Genomic DNA, 23,344 nt, shown 5'->3' with positions numbered 1-23,344 from the left:
ACTTCATGTCTCTGTGTCACATTTTGGTATTTCTCGCAGTATTTCAAACTTTTTCATTTTATTTTTTTACGGTGATCTGTGATAGTGACCTTTGATGTTACTATTGCAAAAAGATTACAACCCTCTGAAGGCTCAAGTGATGGTTGTTAGCATGTTTTAGCAGTAAAGTATTTTTGAATTAAGGTATGTATATTGGGTTGTTTTTCTTTTTTTCTTTATTTTAGACATAATGCTGTTGCACACTTACCAGATTATATAGTGTAAACATAACTTTTATATATGCACTGGGAAACCCAAAAAAAAAAATTTGTGTGACTCACTTTATTTTGCTTTATTGTGGTGGTCTGGAACTGAACCTGAGCTATCTCCAAGGTATGCCTGTCTGCTAAAATGTCTGTATGAATTTGAATTCCTCAGAGGGCACATGCATTACTAGTGTTCATAGATATGGCCAAATGGCTCTCCAGGAAATTGTGCCAATTTGCATCACCGTCTCCTGCAATGTGATGAGTCCCTGCTTCACTCCAACCTCAACAGCAGGTTGCATTAGCACTGATTTTGTTCTTTCCATTCTTAACAATGAAAAATGTACCCCATCATAGTTTTAACTAGAATTTCTCTTTTTAGGCATGAAGATGAGCATTTTAAAATAGGTTTCATGATGATTAATGTTTTCTATTCTCATCTGTTCTGCTATTCAATGAACTGACTATTCATATCTGTTTCCATCATTATTAGCCTATATTTCTTTTCTTAAGGGTTTGGACAAGTTCTTTTTTAAAAAAATTAATTAATTAATTAATTTATTTATTTATTTATTTATGGCTGTGTTGGGTCTTCGTTTCTGTGCCAGGGCTTTCTCTAGTTGCGGCGAGCGGGGGCCACTCTTCATCACGATGCACAAGCCTCTCACTATCGCGGCCTCTCTTGTTGTGGAGCACAGGCTCCAAACGCGTAGGCTCAGTAGTTGTGGCTCACGGGCCTAGTTGCTCCGCGGCATGTGGGATCTTCCCAGACCAGGGCTCGAACCCGTGTCCCCTGCGTTGGCAGGCAGATTCTCAACCACTGCGCCACCAGGGAAGCCCCTGGACAAGTTCTTTTTACATTAGGAAATACAATCATTAGTCTATAACATGACCATGAATATATTCTCCTGGTTTGTCATTGTCTTTTGATTTCATTTAGCTTGGATTTGCTGTCCAAATTTCATTTTATATAGTTGGATTTACGTCTTTAAGCTTTAAAGCTTATGAACTTATAACTCTTTGCTTATCACTCTGGCATTCCCAACTCTGAGATTATATATGATGTTGTGAAATGTGAAATTAAATGGAGTCATTTATGTCAAGGGTTTTTAAAATGGATCCAGGAGGCCATTAAGGGGGTGGGCCTTACGCACGTCCCCACCAGGTGGAACCATGAACTTTTGAACTGGATCAAACCACAGATATTTCAAGAACACTGCAAGAACACCTGCGACTTGTCACTGCAACGAACTTTTTCCACCCTCTAGTTATAGCCTTAGCACTCAACCATGTTCATCTAAGACTAGATTCTGCCTCCAACTCCAATGAAAATTCTTTTTTTAAAAAAAATTAATTAATTAATTAATTTATTTATTTATTTTTGGCTGCGTTGGATCTTCATTGCCGTGCATGGGCTTTCTCCAGTTGCGGCGAGTGGGGGCCACTCTTCATTGCAGTGCGCGGGCCTCATTGCGGTGGCCCCTCTTTGTTGCGGAGCGTGGGCTCCAGGCACGTGGGCTTCAGTAGTTGTGGCGCATGAGCTCAGCAGCCCCGCGGCTTGTGGGATCCTCCCAGACCAGGGCTGGAACCCATGTCCCCTGCATTGGCAGGCGGATTCTTAACCACTGCACCACCGGGGAAGTCCCTCCAATAAAAATTCTTTGTAGTGCAAATCCCCCTTTTTTGCCTTTAAAAACCCCTGACTTTTACTCCTGTGTGGGACGCTGTTTGGGTTGCTACCTGAATCTGTGTGTCCTGAATTGCAATTCTTTGATCCCAAATAAATGCTTTCTGCTTGATTATTGCTTCCTACATTTATTTAGGTTGACAATGTATGTATCATTATGTATACGTGTATGCACACAAACACAATTATATTTATGTTTATATTTAATTTGGATTTATATTTACCTATAGTCTTGCCGAGGTTTCCTCTCTTTGCCTCTGCCGTCCACACTTCCATACACACTCCTTTCCTCTTGCCTTTTACGGTTATTTTCCATACCTTGAAAATCCAAGGCCCTTTATCTCCACAGTTCTCTTTCTTCAACTTCATTCTCTCTTCTCGCTCAGATGACTATTATGTCTGTGGAGAAAGGTGTTTTATAGCCCCTGGGTTTGACCCTGCTTAAGGGGACCCTCATGGGGACCAGCTTCGTACTCACCTGTGGATTCACCTGGCTCTAGGTGAGCAGTCCCTTCCTCAGATGATCTAACACATGAGCCCCCAAATCCCAAGGGAGAGTGGCCTTGTCTGTCTCTGCAGCCCTAGCCCAGAACCTCCTCTTACGATTTCCCACAGAATTGGAGGGTCCTAGAGGAGCATGGCTGGGACTGCGGGTTGAACCACTCTCTCTCCTCCGGACATGGTGAAAGGCAGGGCACAAAAGCTCAGAGGGATAGACTCTGTCTCCCAGGCATCTCTCTCACCACAGCTTACCTCTGTGTATCAGGTCATACTTGCTGACTTTTCTCAGCCAGAAATAACCTCTGTCCAGTTTCATGTCTGGTCTTCTGAACTGGACCTATGGGAGAGGATGGGAGGATGTACAGATCAGTCCTTGGCTAGTGTGCTCTCAGACCATTTCCTGGTCCCTCACCTACACTGCTCTGTACTCATGGGATTTACCCCTGCAGGCTACATTTTCCAAGTACCTTTATTAACTGGCTTCCAGCTAGGTTCAGTTACTGAGTCAAATGCTGGAGATTAAAATCAAGGAGGAAAATGTAAAATCCAAGGTATTTATTTCTTCCCCTCTCTTTGCATTGTGCAACCTCTCTGGCAGTGGCTGCATCCCCTCTGAGCCTCCAGCTCCCAAAGGGGAAGACCTGCCATGGTCCAGCTTCTTCCGGGTGTCCAGATCCCTGGGCTCTGTCACACTGCCCCTTCCCTTTGTCCTGGTGGTGTTCTCCTGCTGTTGTTCATTTCTAGGTTGCTTTATTGTCCTCTGTTGCATTTTTCATCTCTTCTATCACCTGTGTAACCAATTTTATTGATTAAATTTCCTTTGTCTTAAATACTTAGAGTGATTTCCATTTTCATAATTGAACCTTACCTGGTAGAGATGAACAGAAGAATGGATGGATATATGGAAATACAGATGTGATGGGATGGATGGAAATATGGATGAGTGGATGGATGTATAGATGGGCGGATGAGTTGACTGAATGGAAGGATAGCTGGGTGAGAATATATTATTCAAGGAATGTGACCCTCTTTCCAGTCTTAGGGTTCGTTCCAGAGTTTTCGTTCTTGTTTCATTTCCCAAGCATCGCCATTCTCCCTGAGTCTGAAATGTGTTTTCTTGTGCAATCATGAATTTGTAGACCTGAGTTATTTCAATGTTATTTTGTGTGATATTCCCTTCTAATGGCTATCCTTCCCATGACCATGAAATGCTTCCGTGTTACCATAAATGAGGAGGTTCATTTCAGATCCTTTCCTTCAGATCCTCACTCCATTTCCTGAAATCTGCCCCATTGTTTACCTTATGGCCACTACTGCCCACTTTTCTAGGGTATGCTTCTGATGATGGAAAAGCCTCCTGAAAATTCTGCCCAACTGGGCTTGCTGGCATTGTCCCGACTAATTGTATTTTCCTCTTTTTTTTTTTTTTTTTTTTGCGGTACGCGGGCCTCTCACTGTTGTGGCCTCTGCCTTGCGAAGCACAGCCTCCAGACGCACAGGCTCAGCGGCCATGGCTCCCGGGCCCAGCCGCTCTGTGGCATGTGGGATCTTCCAGGACCGGGGCACGAACCCGCGTCCCCCGCATCGGCAGGCGGACTCTCAACCACTGCGCCACCAGGGAAGCCCTGTATTTTCCTCTTAACTTGACTTTTCTTCTTTCTCCTCCCTTTAAATGAAGTGTCCCAATGATAGGGACAGAGTAAAGGACAAATTAGGTAATTAATAGTTAATCTCACTAGGGGATTGTAAGTGAAGAAAAAAGCATGGGAGACCCCTGTAGTTAATGATCACTCAAGAAAGCAGGTTTACTTAACCACAAAACCAAGCAGGCTTGCCTAGCAACAAAACCATGTGACAGAAGTTTGAGACATGTCCCAAAACAATAAAACAATGGTGGCATGAGACCCACATCCTGCCCAGTGAGCTCAGTAGGTTAATGACCCCTAGGGCATGCTCTCTGCACACATAAAAAACAATAATTTATGGAAAGGTACTCATTGTACAGAGACCTAAAATAATTTTTACAGTCCTGGCTTGACCATGTAGGGACAAAAAAACTCCCCTGCCCAACCTGGAGGCGGAGCTGATGATGGAAGCTTGACATCTACTTAAGAATGAGGAAGTAGGTGGTCTTCTCTCCCTCCCCACTTTTCCTTTGATTATAAAACCGTAGCCCACTAAGTTCTCGGGGAGGCACCCTCTCACCCACCCACTTGTAAGCCTCACAAACATCCTATTCTTTTTATTTTTCTTTCACTTTTTGTCATTTAAATTTTTCTGTAACAACCATAGCTTGCTTTCACACTAGAATTTGGATTTTTAAAACTCTCTGGACGAGGATGAATTGAGCACCCGGAAGAAATGTACAATTACAAAATGTGGAGAATAAAGCCACATACTTGATATTAAATACCAAATTATACATGTAAACACATGCCAAGTTCTTAGTCTTATACAACAGGGGATGAACAGAGAGCCCCATCAGTAAAATAATTTTCATTCTCTTCCCAGAGGAATTGCTCAGCCAACAAATACCCAGAGAGGAAACTTGCTGTCTCATAGTGAGAACATCAGTCTTGTGCTTAATTTAATTTATGACTTCACAGCAGCTTGCCAAAATTTGAGATAATGTCTTCACATTCCTTATTAGTTTACTGAAACATCTCAAAAGGCACAGTTGAGCCCTTAGCAGATGGCAAGCTTCAATCCCTGAAATGGGATTATAGTTCTTTCTTTGCTGGCAGTTGACAGATGTGTATCATCACATGCCTCAGGGCAAAGACTGGAAAAGCATCCTATTCTAATAATCTGGATAGGCAGTGAAATGTCCAGAACTCAGAGTAAGCACACCAGACATGGCCACTCCAAAACGTAAGCTCTCTGAAGGCAACAGGAAACGGAAATGGTGTTTCTGGAATTGGATCATGTAGGGAACCAGATGGGATAGTGGCAATTGTGTGCAATTTAGAATGAGGCGGACGTTGGACCGATTCCCTATACTTCCGTTTGGACCTTAAGGCAAATTAGGTAACAGCACTCAGCCTCAGTTTCCTCATCCACAGAATGGGTGTAATAATGAACATAATATTTAGCTGACAGGATGTGTGAAAATTAAACACGGTACCTGATACCTGACTCTGCAACTTGCTGATTTTTATTTTATTCACTGTTTACCACGTGCCAGGAAGGTGCTAAGGGCTCGACAAGCTTCATCTCCTATAAGGTTCCAATTAGGTCCCTTCTCATATGCATGTTTCACTGTCCTCAAATGAGCAAGTCTCATGAACCAATGATATAAAACCCAACAGTAAAATTATACTTGGAGTTTAATGGTTACAAAAGTACTTATATACATACATACAGAAAAACAAAAGGAGAGGGTTAAACTTCATGAACCGTACATCCAACTTAAATTAGAGAAACTTGCCCCCAGCACTCAGAACTTCATAACTCACCCCACAGACTCCCTGTCACGCAGCCAAAAGATCCTCCCATCACTCACCTTACGCAGTCCCCACCAGTCATTCTCCCCACCAGTGCCCTGGAAGAGATCACTCTCCTCAAAGACCCCCCCACCACTGTAAATCTCCCCAATCACTCACCCTGAAAACACCCCTGTTACTCACCCCACGGATTCCCCATCACTCTCCCCAGCAAATCTATTCCAACAAACACATTCTGGGGCCTTCCCTGGTGGTCCAGTGGTTAAGAATCTGCCTTCCAATGCAGGGGATGTGGGTTCGATCCCTAGTCAGGGAGGTTAAGATCCCATATGCCGCGGGGCAGCTAAGCCCACGAGACGCAACTAGAGAGAAGTCTGCATACTGCAACTTGAGACCCGACGCAGCCAAATTAATTAATTCAAAACAAAAATAAACACATACTTCTTCATCAGCCAGACCATGGTTTCCTCCATAACACAGAAGGCCTGTGGACAAGGAAGCATCTGCCCTCTGTGGTCTGCTCTCAGCAGGAGGGTCCAGGTTGTCCCAGGAACAGGCAGTCCAGAACATGCTGCTCCCTGTGTCTGCCCCCAGGTTCCTGAGAACTATTCCTGGGGCTGGGGGACATTAGGGGAAGTGATCCACAGCTTGGGGGGGGGCTGTAGGAGGCAGTGGTTGATTGGGAGCAGGGGCTTCAGTGATTGGAGGGCTTTGAGGCCCACATTGTAACACACGCAAGGGGGACAGTAATTGATGGAGGACCTATGAACTGAGTAAAGTGGGGTGCTAAGGGTAGCATATGGAAACCAGTTGATGGGAGACCTAGGGGGCCAGTGATGGAGGTTTGCGAGGGTGACTGCATTGCTTCCTGGGCAGTGAGTGTTGGGGTCCTTTGGGAATGAATGAGTGGGTCAACGTTGGCCTCTCCTTGGGTCCCTGTGAACATGGTAAGGGTCACTGATGGGCTTTTGGGCAGATTGCTGATGGTTTCCTATTGGAATGGGTTATTTGAAACCCCAAATTGGGGATTATTTAGGGTACAGTGTTTACCAAGTGCCAGGCAAGGTGCTCAGGGCTTCACAAGCCTCATCGAATGTCACTTTCAAACCTGTGATTAATACCTTCCAACACATTTTGGAAACTACAACTAAAGTCATCGCTTCATATTCTCACAGTTAAAAGGTGGCAGAGGTGTGATTAAGTTTCATTAAGTGTCGTCCACATCTCTCTTTTGTTTGTTTAAATGCTGTTCGATTTTTCTGAGCTTTATCTACTGTCAGTGTCTAGCACAGTGACCTTCCCAAAGGGCCCCCAGAAATTGATGTAGAGTGAATGGTGGATGAGTGACCATGTGGTCACTGCCTTTCGAGGGCTTCTTGGTGTCTCTGCAGAGCCCCTGGGTCAGGCCACATCATTGAGGCTACAGAATCCTCCTTCACTTCCCAGTCCCACTCTCTCCTGTGGCTCTGGTTGGAGCCTTCAGATGCCCACCTATCTTTGGGCTCCTGGGAAAAGTGGAGCTGTCAGCAAGAAAGACTGAGAGTAGAAGCCCAGAGGGGACATGCCTGCTGATGTGAATTTGCCCCAGAGGCCCCAGGTCTTGGGTCCAGAGGAGCAGGATGGATCATGTGAGGTAAGCAGGAGCTTCAGAGTCAGTTCTCCAGCACTTGAGGGCAGACACAGGAAGCAGCAGATTCTGGACTCCCTGTCCCAGAGATACTACTCAGCAATAAAATAGAATGAACCACTGAGGCAGGAACCAACATCATGCAGGAATCCGAAGAAGCCAGACATAAAAGTGTACACAATTATGATTCCGTTTTTATGAAGTTCTAATATGGCCAAAATTAAGCTATGGCGATAGAAATCAGTAAAGGCTGCCTCAGGGAGGCATAGTATAAGGAAAATTTGAGTAGTGATGGAAATATTCTACATCTTGATTGGGGTGGATGTATGCATTTATCAAAACTCATTAAAACCTGTGTGCTAAGCAAAGGAAACCATAAACAAAACGAAAAGACAACCCTCAGGATGGGAGAAAATATTTGCAAATGACTGACAAGGGATTAATCTCCAAAATATACAAAGAGCTTGTGCAGCTCAGTATCAAAAAAACAAAACACAATCAAAAAATGGGCAGAAGACCTAAATGGACATTTCTCCAAAGAAGACATACAGATGGCCAACAGACACATGAAAGGATGCTCAACATCACTAATTATTAGAGAAATGCAAATCAAAACTACAATGAGGTATCACCTCACACCAGTCAGAATGGCCATCATCAAAAAATCTACAAACAATAAATGCTGGAGAGGGTGTGAAGAAAAGGGAACCCTCCTACACTGTTGGTGGGAATGTAAATTGGTGCAGTCACTATGGAGAACAGTATGGATGTTCCTTAAAAAACTAAAAATAGAGCTACCATAGGACCCAGCAATCCCACTCCTGGGCATATACCCAGAGAAAACCGTAATTCAAAAGGCTGCATGGACTCCGATGTTCATTGCAGCTCTATTTACAATAGCCAGGACATGGAAGCAACCTAAATGTCCATCGACAGAGGAAAGGATAAAGAAGATGTGGTACATATATACAATGGAATATTACTCAGCCATAAAAAGGAATGAAATAGTGCCATTTGCAGAGACGTGGATCGACCTAGAGAGTGTCATACACAGTGAAATAAGTCAGAAAGAGAAAAACAAATATTATATAATATTGCTTATATGTGGAATCTAGAAAAGTGATACAGATGAACTTATGTGCAAAGCAGAAGTAGAGTCACAGATGTAGAGAACAAACATGGTTACCAAAGGGGTGTGGGATGAATTGCGAGATTGGAATTGACATACACACACAACCATGTATACAATAGAGAACTAATGAGAACCTGCTGTATCGCACAGGGAACCCTACTCAGTGCTCTGTGGTGGCCTGACTGGGAAGGAAATCTAAAAATGACTGAATGTATGCATACATACAACTGATTCACTTTGCTGTATAGCAGAAACTCACACAACATTGTAAAGCAACTAGACTCCAATAAAAATTAATTTAAAAAAAGAATAAAATTAAAAAACCTGTGGACTAGACATAAATACATTAAATAAAAATTATTTATATATATCTATATGTCATACATAAGTGTATATCATGCATATATGATAAAATATGTATGTAAGATACTATAATGGTGGATACATGACATTATGCTTTTGTCAAAACCCATAGCATTGTGTAACACAAAGAGAACTTCAGTGTGAACTATGGACTTTGGTTGATGATGATGTGTCAATATTGGTTCATTATTTGTCACAAGTATACTACTCTAATGCAAGATGTTAATAATAGGGAAGAATATGAGGGGGTTGGGGTGCATATGGGAACTCTCCGTACTGTCTGCTCAAGTTTTCTGTAAACTTAAAACTGTTCTAAAAAAATAAAGTCTGTTGATTATTTTAAAAATTTACTTGTGTATAAATCTATTATTTATAAATGTACCTAAATATATATTCATTATATGTAAATTATATCACAATAAAACAATGAAGCAAGACACAGGCAATGACATATAATATGATTGCATTTATAAAAAGTTCAAAAATAGGTTTATCTGAACTATACTTTTTTTTTTTTTTTGCAGTACGCGGGCCTCTCACTGTTGTGGCCTCTCCCGTTGCGGAGCACAGGCTCCGGACGCGCAGGCCCTGCGGGCATGGCTCACGGGCCCAGCCGCTCCGCGGCATGTGGGATCTTCCCAGACCGGGACACGAACCCGTGTCCCCTGCATCGGCAGGCGGACTCTCAGCCACTGCGCCACCAGGGAAGCCCTGGACTATACTTTTTAAAAATAAATTTATTTTTTAAATTTATTTTTGGCTGCGTTGGGTCTTCGTTGCTGCGGGCGGGCTTTCTCTAGCTGCGGCGAGCGGGGGCTCCTCTTTGTTGTGGTGTGCAGGCTTCTCATCGCGGTGGCTTCTCTTGTTGCGGAGCATGGGCTCTAGGTGCACAGGCTTCAGTAGTTGTGGTATGTGGGCTCAGTAGTTGTGGCTCGCGAGCTCTAGAGCGCAGGCTCAGTAGTTGTGGCGCACGGGCTTAGTTGTTCCGCGGCATATGGGATCTTCCCAGACCAGGGCTTGAATCTGTGTCCCCTGCATTGGCAGGCGGATTCTTAACCACTGCGCCACCAGGGAAGCCCCTGAACTATAATTTTTAGGGATACATTGATGATAAAACTTTAAAGAAAGCATGGAAATGGTTAATGTAAAAGCCAGGATCATGGCTACTTTTAGGAGGGATACACAGTGTTTTGACTAGAGACACAAAGATTTGATTGCATCAAAATGAAGGTTCACATCAAATAGAGGACAACTGAGATCAATTTAATTGAGAAATGACAGAATGGGAGGAATTATTTCCTTCATTTAAGCTCAAAGAGCTTTTTAACTAGAATGTACCAAAACTTTCACAAATCAACAAGAAGAAAAACAAGCCATCATAAAAATAGCAAATGACATGAATATTTATTTCAGAAATGTGGAAATATGAATCGAAAACAAGTCCATATTGAGACGCTGAAACACACTGGTAGTTGAAGAAAAATCAAACCAAAACGAGATACTGCTCTACACACATCAGATTGGAAAACCAAGAAGGCAGATAACAGCAAGGGTAGCAAAGATGTGAGGAAGTATGAACCTCATGCTCTGATGGTGGGTGTGTAGACTCTTGAGCTATTTTGGGAGCTGGCGATACTCGATATCTCAAACTGGCGATATTTCATGAACTGAGTACATTTGCTTTGTGATAAGTCACTGTGCTGCACACTTACCCATTTGTATCTTCTGAACATTATACACTTTACCATAAAAAAAATTTTTTTAGCTGATACCAAGTGGAAGTAGCCAGGGAAAAAATGTGTACTGTATGATGCCATTCACATAAAGGTCAAAAATAGTAAAACCGTAACTTTGAAGTCTAGGGATGCATATTTTGTTGGTAAAAATATATTATCCTCTAAGGTTAATAATTGGGATGAGATCAGACTCTTTAGAGAAGTTGATAAGGAAAACTCCACGGTCCTTCTGTGTAAACCCTTTGAGTAGATAAATCACAAAGAAGGATTACAGTTAATTTAAAAAGATGGGAGAGGTTGTTTATAATCACATCAATGCAAAGTAAAGAAAAGATATAATACTGTTTTTCTACTCTTGAATTAGCAAAAGTGAAAGAAGTCAAGCATACCAGGCACTCTCATGTGAGTAGGGCACTTTTGGAAAATGTCGTGATGGCTTCAAATGGAATTGGAGGAGTCATCTCCACATACTGTATCAATTAGAAATGCATTTCATTCTAAGTTACAAAAAAAAGCTGACTTTCAGGAGCCTTAACAAATAGGGCGGGACTTCCCTGGTGGCGACATGGGTTCGATCCCTGGTCTGGGAAGATCCCACATGCCGCGGAACAACAAAGCCCGTGCATCACAACTACTGAGCCTGCGCTCTAGAGCCCGTGAGCTACAACTACTGAGCCCACGTGCTGCAACTACTGAAGCCCGCACGCCTAGAGCGTATGCTCAGCAACAAGAGAAGCCATGCAATGAGAAGCCCGCATGCCGCAACGAAGAGTAGCCCCTGCTCACCGCAGCTAGAGGAAGCCTGCCCACAGCAACGAAGACCCAACACAGCCAAAAATAAATAAAACAAAAAACCCAAAACCAAATAGAGCTTTATTTTTCTCATGAAACAAGAAGGGGTGGGGGGAGAGCTGCTGCTGGTTTTGATTCAGTGGCTTGGCAGGATCTACAAGACTTTCCAGAGAGTAAAGAAGGAAGAAGGAGAGGCTCAGGATCGGCCCCAGACCAAAGGGTCGGCCCCTCCCTGATCTTCTCCTTCCTAGGCAGGCTTAGTCCTTCTGCCTCAGATGGTTTTCTGGCCTGAGGTCCAGATCTGGTTCGTGTCTAGTCAGACCCTTCTGTACAATCCAGTTATTCCTAAACTCAAGACCCAATACTGCTTCAGCACCACGGACAGCGACACCCCCCCTGCTTCCTAGGGACGAGATGGTGTCTTGGCTGGGAAGAGCCATCCTGCTGTGGGTAGGTTCTGATGGGAAGGCGAATTGGGAGAGGCTGGGGGACTTGATATGAACAGGATAAAGGCCTCCCTATCTACGTCCGTCTAGACTCCAAGAAACCTATCTGGGGAAAATAGACCCCCAAACCCCCCATGTCTCTTAAGGGTGGTTGGTGGGGGTTGGTCTTCAGGAGGTGAGAGTCAGCGTTTCAGGGTTCAGGAAGCGTCCACCCAGCTGTGGTCCCAGGAGAGAAGAGCTCAGCTTTCACTTCCCCCCGGCAGTGGCCCGAGGGAGAGATGGGTATTTCTGTTGAAGGGAGAGGTTTGACATAGAAGCCATACACTTCAACCCAGGAAGCATCCCCAGCTCTCTTACCACCCCATGGCCGCCCCCATCTCCAAGCTAGGAAAGGCTAATCAGATGGTGTCCAGTGAATCTAGATTATCCGCTGCAGCCCAGAAATGCTGCCACCGTGAGGGCAACAGATGTGAGGAAGAGGTTTCCGGACGCGGCTGCAGACAGAGACTCTGTTTCCTGCAGTGGTCCCTGGAGGTTGGTGCAGGTGCGATCCGTAACCTTCACTCAGTGGTGGTGAAGGAGGACCTGTGCATCCCCTTCTCCATTTCAACCCATGGACTTTCTGGACTGACTTTAGCCCACTCGACGTCCACCTTCAGATCCTGGAGGTGGGCAGCAGACATTGTAATCCCCTTCTGGCCACAGACCCCATCAAAACCTGGAGGAAACAATCTGGGGCCAATCCAACCCTCTGTGGGATCCAGGGGCCCACAGTTGCTCTCTAAGCATCAGATTCTCCAAGTTGCGGGAAAGTGGGAATACTTTAAGGTAGAGAAATATGATGTGAAAAATGACTCCCAATATATCTGAATGTGACAAGTAGCCAGGGATCCCCAGGAGAGAACCCCAGAGACAGGAACACATGTACTCCTTATGTGGAGGGTGGAGGACTTGTTGAGGACCCCAGGGGAAGCCAAGGTGGAGTCTCAGGGTCTCCTCTCTGGGGTCTGAATCATTGTCTCCTCTTCAGCTTGTACCAGATACCCCAAATCTACATCCCTTTAACCTGAAGTACAACCATTTTGGAATCTGAACAGCCCAAAGTCCAGTAGGAGGATGCTTCTCTCCTCCATGGGGCCCAAGGTCCCCCATTCCTTATTATTCACCCATATGTTCGGATCCCAAGATCATGACACCAGGATATATGTATATGTATAACTGATTCACTTTGCTGTATGCCTGAAACTAATACAACATTGTAAATCAACTATACTCCAATAAAAATATTTTTTTAAATAAATAAAAATTTTAAAAACGATCATGACACCAGCCCTACGTTGTCAGGAGACCTTCCTAGGAGGTGATAGGTCTATATGTAGAGCCATCTGAGGAGTTCAGCTCATGGCTACAAACTTATATGTGATTTTTCAGGCCTGATCTTAGGCAAATGCAAAAGCTCTCCTTGGCTGGCCTCACGGGCATGCTACACTGTAGTCTCTGAAAGGAGCTGCAGTGAAGGACTCAGACTGCTCTGGGCCATCATGCTGTTCACATTTTTGCATCCCTAGCTCAGATGACTTTATTCTTTGGTCTGTTTATCTGAAGCCTTGGGCAGAGGTCTTCAGCCATCTCTGCTGAAGCCTCCTTATAGAGGAGGAGCAGGAAAACTTGGAGACACTTTTCCCCACTCTGATTCAGGACGCAGTACCTTTCCATTCCCAACGCCACCCCCAACCCAGGGTCCTTAGACCCACTAGAGCTTTTTGTTCTGGGTCCCTCGTCCGTGAGACGACCCCCATGTCTGTGCTGGTCACCCTGACCATCGGCAAAGGTTCTCTCCTTGGCTAAACTCTAGCCAGGCTCTTCAAGCTCTTTTTCAACAAGTTCTTGACTTCTGCATCTATCTTTGCATCATCCATTTTTTTTCAAGAATCCTGCTAAGACAGTTTAACCAAAATCCCTTACCCTCAATGTCTGATGGGGTTCCTCATCCTCCACTAGCCCCCAGCTGGTATCTGATCACCCTGGCCTGCCTTCAGCAAGAAGCCTGGTAGGTCGGTTTAGCCAGAATCCCCCTTTGCCCCTATGCTTCCTGTTAGTAATTTTCCATCCGCTGACCCCTCACCCCGCTCCTTGGCAATAAATTCCCACTTTTTGGGGCTTCCCCGGTGGTGCAGTGGTTGAGAATCCACCTGCCAATGCAGGGGACACGGGTTCGATCCCTGGCCCGGAAAGATCCCACATGCCGCGGAGCAACTAAGCTCGTGCGCCACAACTGCTGAGCCTGTGCTCTAGAGCCCGTGAGCCACAACTACTGAGCCTGCATGCCGCAACTACTGAAGCCCGCGCGCCTAGAGCCCGTGCTCCACAATGAGGGAAGCCACTGCAATGAGAAGCAGCCTGCGCACCGCAACGAAGAGTAGCCCCCGCTCACTGCAACTAGAGAAAGCCCACGCGCAGCAACGAAGACCCAACACAGCCAAAAAAAAAAAAAAATCCCACTTTTCCTCATTGTATTCAGAATTGAGCCTGATCTCTTTCCCCTGCTGCAAAACCTCATTGCAGGCACCTATCTTGGGACAGTGGTCCCAAGATGCTCAGTGTTGGGTGAAGGAGTGAATGGATGATTGGCTGCTGCTTCACTGTTCTTCAACAAGTAAGTGATTAAAGGCTTAATTGTTATTTTCATTTTGACTCATTGCTTTAATCAACTACTTGACACCAGCAGCTCAGGCTCTCTCTCCCCGCTTGGCTGAGCTCCTGGTCCCAACAGGCTCGGCATCCTCTGTGGGGGGTGGTCAGGACACCTGGGTCCCTGAAGAGGGACCCAGCTGCAGAGCCTGTGGGACCTGATGTGTGGCCAGAAGCCTGGCCTGAGAACGGAGAAGAAAGCACAACCGTCCCCACCTCGCCACCCTCCTGTGGATCCAACCAAAGAGTTAAAGCCACCATATCTTCCCATGATGGAGATAGAAAATCTCTTCTTTCTGTATCCCAAATGCTCCCAGAACCTGGCTCTTGGCCCCGTCCAAGGAAATGGCACAGGTAGGAAGGAAGCTGTCCTCTGCGGCACTGACGGAGGTGGCCAACAGGAGAGGGCTAAAGGCGGTCAGTGCGATGCCTCCCATTCGCATCACCCCTCTGCTCCCGGCCATCTGGCTGCCGCCCTCTCCCACCCCTGCCTGGCAGAACTCTCACCTGGGTCACCGATAACCACCTTGTTCTCTTCCTGTCTCCCTGGCCGGGCATCTCAGTCACAACTACCGCCTCCCCTTACAACCCACAATTAAGCTTAAGCCCATGCGCACTGCGCCTGAGAGCGTGCGTGTTCTCACTACTCCGCCCAGGGCTCTCTTCTCCCCCTCGGTGAATGTGTCCATGTGTCCACCTCCGGAGACAACTCGGCGATCTTCTCAACCCCTGTCTTCCCAGCCCAGACCTGCCCGTGTATACTGCTCTTGGCGATGGCTAGTTGTTAACTAAAATATTCCTTATGTAACGTATGTAATTACTTATATATTTTATTGATTGATTTTGGGGGCGATGGATCTTCGTTGCTGAGACGAGCAGGGACTCAGACAGATACTTGCATGCCATAGTTCACAGCAGCAAGATTCACAGCAGTGGTGGAACCAACCCCAGCGTCCAGCAACTGAACGGATGAACCAAATGTGGTAACACATACAGTCGGATATCAGTCAGCCTTTCAAAGAAACACGTGCAATTCTGACACGCTACAGCACCAGTGACTCTTGAAAACAGTATGCTACCTGAAGCCAGACACAAAAGGACGAATATCGTTCGATTTCTGCTTATATGAGCTTCCTACAAGGCCAGTTCATCGAAACAGGAAGTAGAATGGTGTTGCTTGCAGCTAGGGGATGGGGGTGGTGAGAAGTTATTGTGTAACTGCAGCAGAGTTTCCGTTTGGGATGATGAGAACATGCTGGAAATAGAGTGAGGATGGTTGCACTAACGCTGTGAATGTACTGAGTGCCATTAAATTGTACTGTATACAATGTTTAAAATGGCGTTTTGTTTTATGGCGATTTTAGAAACGAGAAGTACTTCTGCTTCTCTGGGGATGTCGTTATGCAGACAAGAATTTTTCAAATAAATAAATAAAATTAGAGCATGCCAGCTATTGACAGGTTTGGAGGAAAATCACACAAGGACAGGAGCACGTGACATACTGGCGTGGGGAGGCAAAGGGATTGGGGAGAAGATGGGATGCTGCAGACCCCGTGCAAGGCGACTGCAGGCCAATGCAGGATTCTGGAAGCCTTTGAGGAGAGAGGACCCATGATTAGACCCTCCTTTAGGCAGGATCCTAAGGCTGTGGTGTTCCGAATCAGCCAGAGTGGGTCCAGGGCAGCAAGAAAGAGATGTGGTAGGACACTGCTGGGTACTCCAGGCAGGAGGTGATGGTGCAATGGCCCAAGGAGGTCGTGTAGATAGGACATATTCTGAATATATTGTGAAGGTCAAGCTAACAGAATTTTCTAATGGATGTGGTAGGTGAGGGGACATGAGGATCAAATATGATGCAGAAATGTATGCAGAGAGCTGGATATGAAAGTCTGGGGATCAGAGGAGGGGTCCAGGGTGGAGACCTTAAATTGTATAGTTAGTGTAAGATGACAATCGATGAGGTTAAAAAAAGTGGGTGGGGTGGGATGATAAGAGGATGATACTTGGCTTCTCTGGTGGCGCAGTGGTTGAGAGTCCGCCTGCCGATGCAAGGGACACGGGTTCGTGCCCCGGTCCGGGAAGATCCCACGTGCCGCGGAGCGGCTGGGCCCGTGAGGCATGGCCGCTGAGCCTGCGCGTCCGGAGCCTGTGCTCCGCAGCGGGAGAGGCCACGACGGTGAGAGGCCCGCGTACCGCAAAAAAAAAAAAAAAAAAAAGAGTATGATACTTCCTCAAAAACTTAAATCTAGAATTAACATATGATCCTGACTTTCACTTCTGGATATCTCTCAAAGAGAACTGAGAGCAGGGACTCTAGGAGATATTTGCACACTCGTGTTCCTAGTAGCATTATTCACTGTAGCCAAAGGATGGAAGCAACCCAACGGCCCCTCAACAGATGAAGGGATAAGCAAAACCATGGAATATTATTCAGCCTGAAAAAGGAGGGAATTTCTGACACTTGCTACCACATGGATGAACTTTGAGGACGTTATGGTAAGTTCAACAACCTAGTGAAAAAAAAGACAGACACTCCATGTTTCCACTTATATGGGGTAGACAAAGTAGTCAAATTCCTCGAGATGGAAAATAGAACTGTGGTTGCCAGGAGCTGGCAGGGAGAAGGAATAAGGATTGGTTGTTTTATAGGTACAGAATTTCAAGGTTTTCAACTTGAAAAGAGTTATTTTTTTTACTAGATTAAAAAAAATCATACCATTAAAAGAAAATACCCAGTACGCTACCAGGACACATGGCGATCTCACCAGTGATGCAGCTCTAAAGCCCGACAGTGCTGCCTGTTTGGGGAGGAAGTGATGGGACCGGGTGGGAGCATCTCCTGGGCAGGGACCAGGCCAGCCGTATCCCTTCTGGTCTCCAGGTCACCAGCCCAAGATGCTCAGTGTTGGGTGAAGGAGTGAATGGATGATTGGCTGCTGCCTTCACGTCACCCAGGAGCCCCTTCTTGTCTTCTGCCCCAGACGCTCACACAGACCCTAAAGAGCCCTACATCTTGCAGGACCGACCACCCGAGGTTCTAGGTGAGGCTGTGACCCTCCAGGTCAAGACAGGAGCTGAGCGGCTCCCTGGTGTAGACAGCAGTGCTCAGACGGGAGGACCTTAGGATGCTCACCGTGTCCTACGCCTCCGTGTCCTCAGAGGCTCTGGCGCTGGAAGGACCCACCCGAGATGGGGGGCAGGACAGGGGTCTCCTCCTTGCCTGCTCCTCTCCGGGCAGGTCTCCGGGGTCTCTGGACCGAGGGCTGTCTGAACGCTCTGTGCGGTGGGCGGGGGGCGGGGATGAGCTCCGGCTCTGCACTTCCTCTTCTGTGAACAGCTGGGTCTCGAGTTCCTCCCCGCTTCCCGTGGGTCTCCCCGCAGCCTTCCCTCCCTCTCTCCTCCCCCTTCTCTTTTCACACACAGGACGCCCCGAAGCCCTCCGTCTCAGAGATGCTGCCGCTGCTGCTGTCCCTGCTGTGGGCAGGTGGGTGGGCTGCAGGGAGAGGGGTGGGCGGGGCAGGGGCTGTGGCTGATCCTCGTTCCCCCGCAGGGTCCCTGGCTCAGGACTGGAGTTACCGGCTGGAGGTGCAGGAGTCCGTGACGGTGCAGGAGGGCCTGTGTGTCCACGTGCCCTGCTCCTTCTACTATCCCCGGAGCCCCTGGGTTGACTCTCTTCCAGCTCACAGCTACTGGTTCCAGGAAGGGGCCAGAATCTACCAGGATCCTCCAGTGGCCACAAACGACCCAGGTCGTGAGGTGCTGACGGACACCCAGGGCCGATTCTACCTCCTTGGAGACCCCCGGAACTACAGATGCTCCCTGGACATCAGAGATGCACAGCAGAGAGACACGGGGACATACTTATTTAGGGTGGAGAGAGAGTCTTATGTGAAATATAGTTATAAACAGAACATGCTCTTCCTGCATGTAACAGGTAAGGATGGTGTCAAGGAGAGGACACACAGACACAGGGGCCCTGAGGGCCCCCAGGGCAGGGCTGGGAGGGGACCCCCTGTCTTATCATCCTGGGAGGGGCCCAAGGGGACCTAGGAGGACAGGACGCTGCGGCTGGCCTGGGGCAGAGACAGCTCTGAGGGGCATGCTCGGCGTCCCCCCTCCAGGGCCTGGGTCTGTTTCTCTCTCTTCTTCAGCTCTGACACAGACACCCGACATCCACGTCCAGGGGCCCCTAGAATCTGGCCGCCCCGGGAATATCACCTGTGCAGTGCCATGGGCCTGTGAAGGGGGACACCCCACACCTTCTCCTGGATCGGGGTTGCCCTCACTTCCCTGCACCCCAAGAGCCGCCATTCCTCAGTGCTCACCCTCACCCTGGGGCCCCAGGACCATGGCACCAGCCTCACCTGTCGAGTGACCTTCCCCGGAGCTGGCGTGAGCACAGAGAGCACCATCAGGCTCAACGTGTCCTGTGAGCGCGGGGCCAGGACGCGGGGTCCCTGAGGGCGGAGGGCGTTGGGGAGGGGAGGCCTGGGCAGGATACTTGGGGACTCTTCTTGGAGGCAAACTGAGGTCAAGATGAGGAGAATGCTGAGACCCCCCCCATGGTGTCATGTTACTCATGACACGTCATCATACTGCAGGAAGACATTTATTTCTTCCTGTTCCAGATGCTCCACAGAACCTGGACATTCGTGTCTTCCGGGGAAATAGCACAGGTGAGAGAGTACCTGGGTGGAATGGAGGTCAGATGCAGGGATGTTGTGAAGATGGAAGGAATCAAGCCCATCACTCCTCATCCCCTCTCTGCTCCTACGTCTGTCCTCCGCCCCCCAACCCTGTCCCCTGGCAGGACGCACTCTAGGACCACTGTGGATTCCTAGTGACAACTCACTGTCACCTCCGCTTGCTCCCTCCCTTCCCACCTCTTCTCCCTCCTCACTTTCCCATGACATCCTTTCCCTGATCCCCTGCCACCTCCCTGTCTCCGTCTCTCCCACAAGGAGACTGAGTTCCCAAGCTGGGTACCAGGCTTCTGGCTGATTTCTGCAGGATTCCAAGGGGAAGTTCATCTACCCCGGGGTTTCCAATCCTACCTCTGCCCTGAAGACTCTCACAAACCTCTGTCCTGAGTGCCCTCCACTGCCCCTGCAAGGGACCCTCCGATATGAGTAATCCGAGCCTAAATCACGGAAATTCCTTTAGACTCTGGGTCTCACCCAATCGTCCCCAGGCCTCAGTGAGTTTTGCAAAGTTGACTTCCTGAAAATGACTCACGTCATCCCCCTCATCCATCCCCATGACCGCAGCTCCAACTCAGGCCTCCATCTTCTCTCTGGCCTGGACCCGGAGCAGCCTCCCCTCTGGCCTATCAGCCTCTAGTCTTGGCCCTGTCCAGCCTGCAAGAATTGGGACCCCAAAGGGATCTCTGCATGCCCCATATCTGACCCTATGACTTCCTTGCTCAGAACCCTCCCGTGGCTCCCTGCGGCCCTCATCACCTGTGTGCAGGCCTCCAAGCGTCCAGACCCACGTGTGTCAGTGCCCTGCACAGTTTCACACATCAAGGGCCACCTCCTGGGATGTTCTCTCCCAGGCCTAGATATGGCCGACTCTTCCTCAAGCGTCCACATCCCCCTGTCCTGGGATCATCAAGTTGCCTCTCCTTCCCCCACCTCACCTCATCGACTGCCCCCCTTCCTTGGCCTTGCCCGCAGTGCTTGTCTCAGAGCCGCTGTTCCTGTGTCTGGGAGGACAGAGGGAGAGAAGGGCCTCTCAGCCTTGCCTTTCTAGCTCTCTCTGTCTCCCTAGTCCCAGAGATCCTGGGCAATGCCACCACCCTTCAAGTCATGGAGGGCCAGTCCCTGCGCCTGGTCTGTGCTGTCGACAGCAACCCACCCACCAGGATAAGCTGGGCCCGTGGGTCTCTGACACTGAGCCCCTCACAGCCTTTGGATCCCGGGGTCCTGGAGTTGCCCCAGGTGGTCTTAGGGGATGGAGGAGAATTAACCTGCCAAGCTCAGCACCTGAGGGGCTCCCTCCATGTCTCCCTGAGCCTAGTTGTATAGGGTGAGTATAAGTAAGGATGCCTGAGTTCTGAGCTAGGGCGGGAAGCAGGGTTAAGGTGTGCACTGACAGGGGCTTCCCTGGTGGTCCACTGGTTAAGACTCCATGCTTCCAATGCAGAGGACGTGGGTTTGATCCCTGATGGCAGAACTAAAATCCCATATGGCAAGCAGTGCAGCCAAAATAAAAACATGGTGTGGACTTACAGAAACTCACACGTCACATCCACCTTCCTCTCTCTTTTCGCCCTCCGGGTGCCTCCTCTTCCGTCCCCCAAGACTCTGGGGAGCAGAGAGAGGGCTCCTGGCCCCTAGTCCTCACCTTGCTCAGGGGGGCCCTGATGGGGGCTGGTTTCCTTCTCACCTATGGCCTCACCTGGATCTACTATACCAGGTGAGAAGCCCTTCTTGGTGTCCCTGATTTGGGGACACCTCCATCTTGTCCTTTCCAGAGTAAACCTTCCACAAAACTGGTCCCTTGTTTCAGAACTGTGTTTCCCTTACAGGTGCAGAAACTCCCCAGGGAATGGGGTTGAGAGGTGACTGAGTCCCCTTCCTCACGGTGGTGCTGCAGAGGTCTATGAACAAGGAGGTCCTGGATGACTTGGCCCTGCTTCCTTTCCAGAAATAACATCTCTTCACATCTGGTCTCCAGGTTTCTTCCTGATAGTTCTACATGAGTTGTTGTGAGGGCAAGGAGGAAATAGATAATTTTTATGATTAAATTGAACTGTGCTCCATGTAATATTTTTTCTTCTATGTGCTTACCTGAGCATGGTTTTGATATGCCCATAGCGCGACCCATAATATATTGTTATAAATCCCATAATACAGTGTTTTTTAAAGTTAATTTTAAAGAGATTTTTTAATTAGAAAAATTAACTCTTTTATATTTATCCACATATGAACGATTTCAATTGGTCTTCATCCCTTTGTTGTAAAAACAAAATCCCCTAAGGAAAAGTAAAAATAAGAGGAATTCCCTGTGGAAAGAACGTATTTAGAAAATGGACCTGGTGTGGCTAACAGGTACCCCAAATAAAATGGAGCCAGGCAATCATGACGGACCTAGGGTTCAGTCACATACTCTGAGTTCTTAGGAAAACCACAAACAAAAACTATAAGGACTTCTGATTGTGCTAAGGATCCTACCTGAAAAACCCCTAAGGAGACGCTCCAATGACAGCCATCATTGGAAACTTCTGGTCAGGCTGCAATGACTTGTGGTCAGGCTGCAAGGGCCATCCAATCCCCTTTTACGAGTCTCCCAGCTGTGGCTTCTGTGGCTTGTGCTTTTAAAAACCCCTCACCCCTTCACCTCCAAGGAACGTACTCTTGGTTACAGCCAAAGGCTTCTTATCCCTGGTTTGCAAACCTTGCGAACAATAAAGCTGTCCTTTTGCATTAAGATAACGCTGCCTCTTTTCTCAGATTTATTTCCAATTTAAGATGATAGTATAGTTTCTCTATAGTATCACTTTCCTTTTCCCTGAAGATCTTTTCATATATTTTTGTGGTGTAGGTATGCTGGTGATGAATTCTCTCAGCCATTGTTTGTCAGGAAAAGTTTTCATGTCCATTAGCTTTGGAAGGATATTTTTTGTTGGATTAGGAATTCTAGGTTAAGTTTTTCCCCGTTCTGTTGTTTAAATTCTTTTGGCTTGCCTAGTTTCTTATGAGAATTCTGTCTTATTTTCATCTTTCTTTCTTTGTAGTTTATATTTTTCTCTAGCTGGTTTTAATATTTTCTCTTTTTCACTGGGTTTTAATAATTGAATAATATGTGCCTTAGCGTGTAAATGTGTGTGTGTGACAGAGAGAGAGAGACAGAGAGAGAGACAGAGATTATCCTACTTGGAGTGTGTTGAGTATCTTGAATCTGAAATTTTATATAGTGATCAAATTTCTAAAAATTGAAGCCAATGTTTATATATATATATTTTTTTCTATTCCCCTCTGGGTCTCCAATTTTACATATGTGATATTGCCCAATATTATCTCATTATCAGCTCTGAGCATCTGTTCACCATTTCCAACCTTTTTTCTCTATATTCTTCAGTTTGAATAGGATCTGATGCTACATCTTCAAGTTTACTGATTATTCTTCCACAATATTGACTCTGATGTTAGTCTCATTCGGTGAAATTCTCACTTCAGATAATTTATTTTCTTCTCTAGAAGTTAATTTCCTTGGTTTTTAATCTTATGTTTCTTCTTTTATTATGTTAATGTTTTCCTTTACATCCTTGAGTATATGGATAATATTTGTAATCAATGTTTTAATGTTTTTGTCTGCTAGGTCTGTCTCCTCCGTCATGTCTAAGCCTGATTCCATTGAATGATTTTTCTCTTATTAAGTGTCACATGTTCCTACTTCTTTATGTGTCTAGTAATTTTTCACTGATGCTGAACATTGTCAATTTTATGTGGCTGATGACTTGGTCTTGTCTTTCTTTAAATAATACTGGTCTTTTTCTTGATGGCAGTTATTTGTATGTTGGGTCAATATTTTAGAGGTTCTTTAATTTTTATTGAAGTAGTGTTGATGTACAATACTGTGTTAGTTTCAGGTGTACTACATAGTGATCTGACATTTGCATACATTATGAACTGATCACCATGATAAGTCTAGTAACCATTTGTCCCAACACAAAGCTA

General features: G+C 46.7%; 1 protein-coding gene across 1 annotated transcript; it reads left to right on the top strand.

Annotated features, from left to right (window-relative positions):
* The first annotated feature begins 18,112 nt into the window (after positions 1-18,112).
* On the top strand, positions 18,113-21,481 carry LOC309795465 (sialic acid-binding Ig-like lectin 14). The gene is given in 8 exon segments (XM_082607837.1): positions 18,113-18,147; positions 18,214-18,597; positions 18,815-18,900; positions 18,906-19,092; positions 19,292-19,339; positions 20,439-20,683; positions 20,935-21,080; positions 21,193-21,481. Coding segments are annotated over 8 exon segments (1,167 nt in total). The 5' UTR covers position 18,113; the 3' UTR covers positions 21,230-21,481.
* The last annotated feature ends 1,863 nt before the right edge of the window (positions 21,482-23,344 follow it).

The sequence above is a fragment of the Mesoplodon mirus genome (assembly GCF_964341445.2).
Source record: "Mesoplodon mirus genome assembly, chromosome: 19".
NCBI classification, from domain to species: domain Eukaryota; kingdom Metazoa; phylum Chordata; class Mammalia; order Artiodactyla; family Ziphiidae; genus Mesoplodon; species Mesoplodon mirus.
Note: the sequence above shows the minus strand (reverse complement) of the source record. Positions and strands in the feature narration are given on the sequence as shown.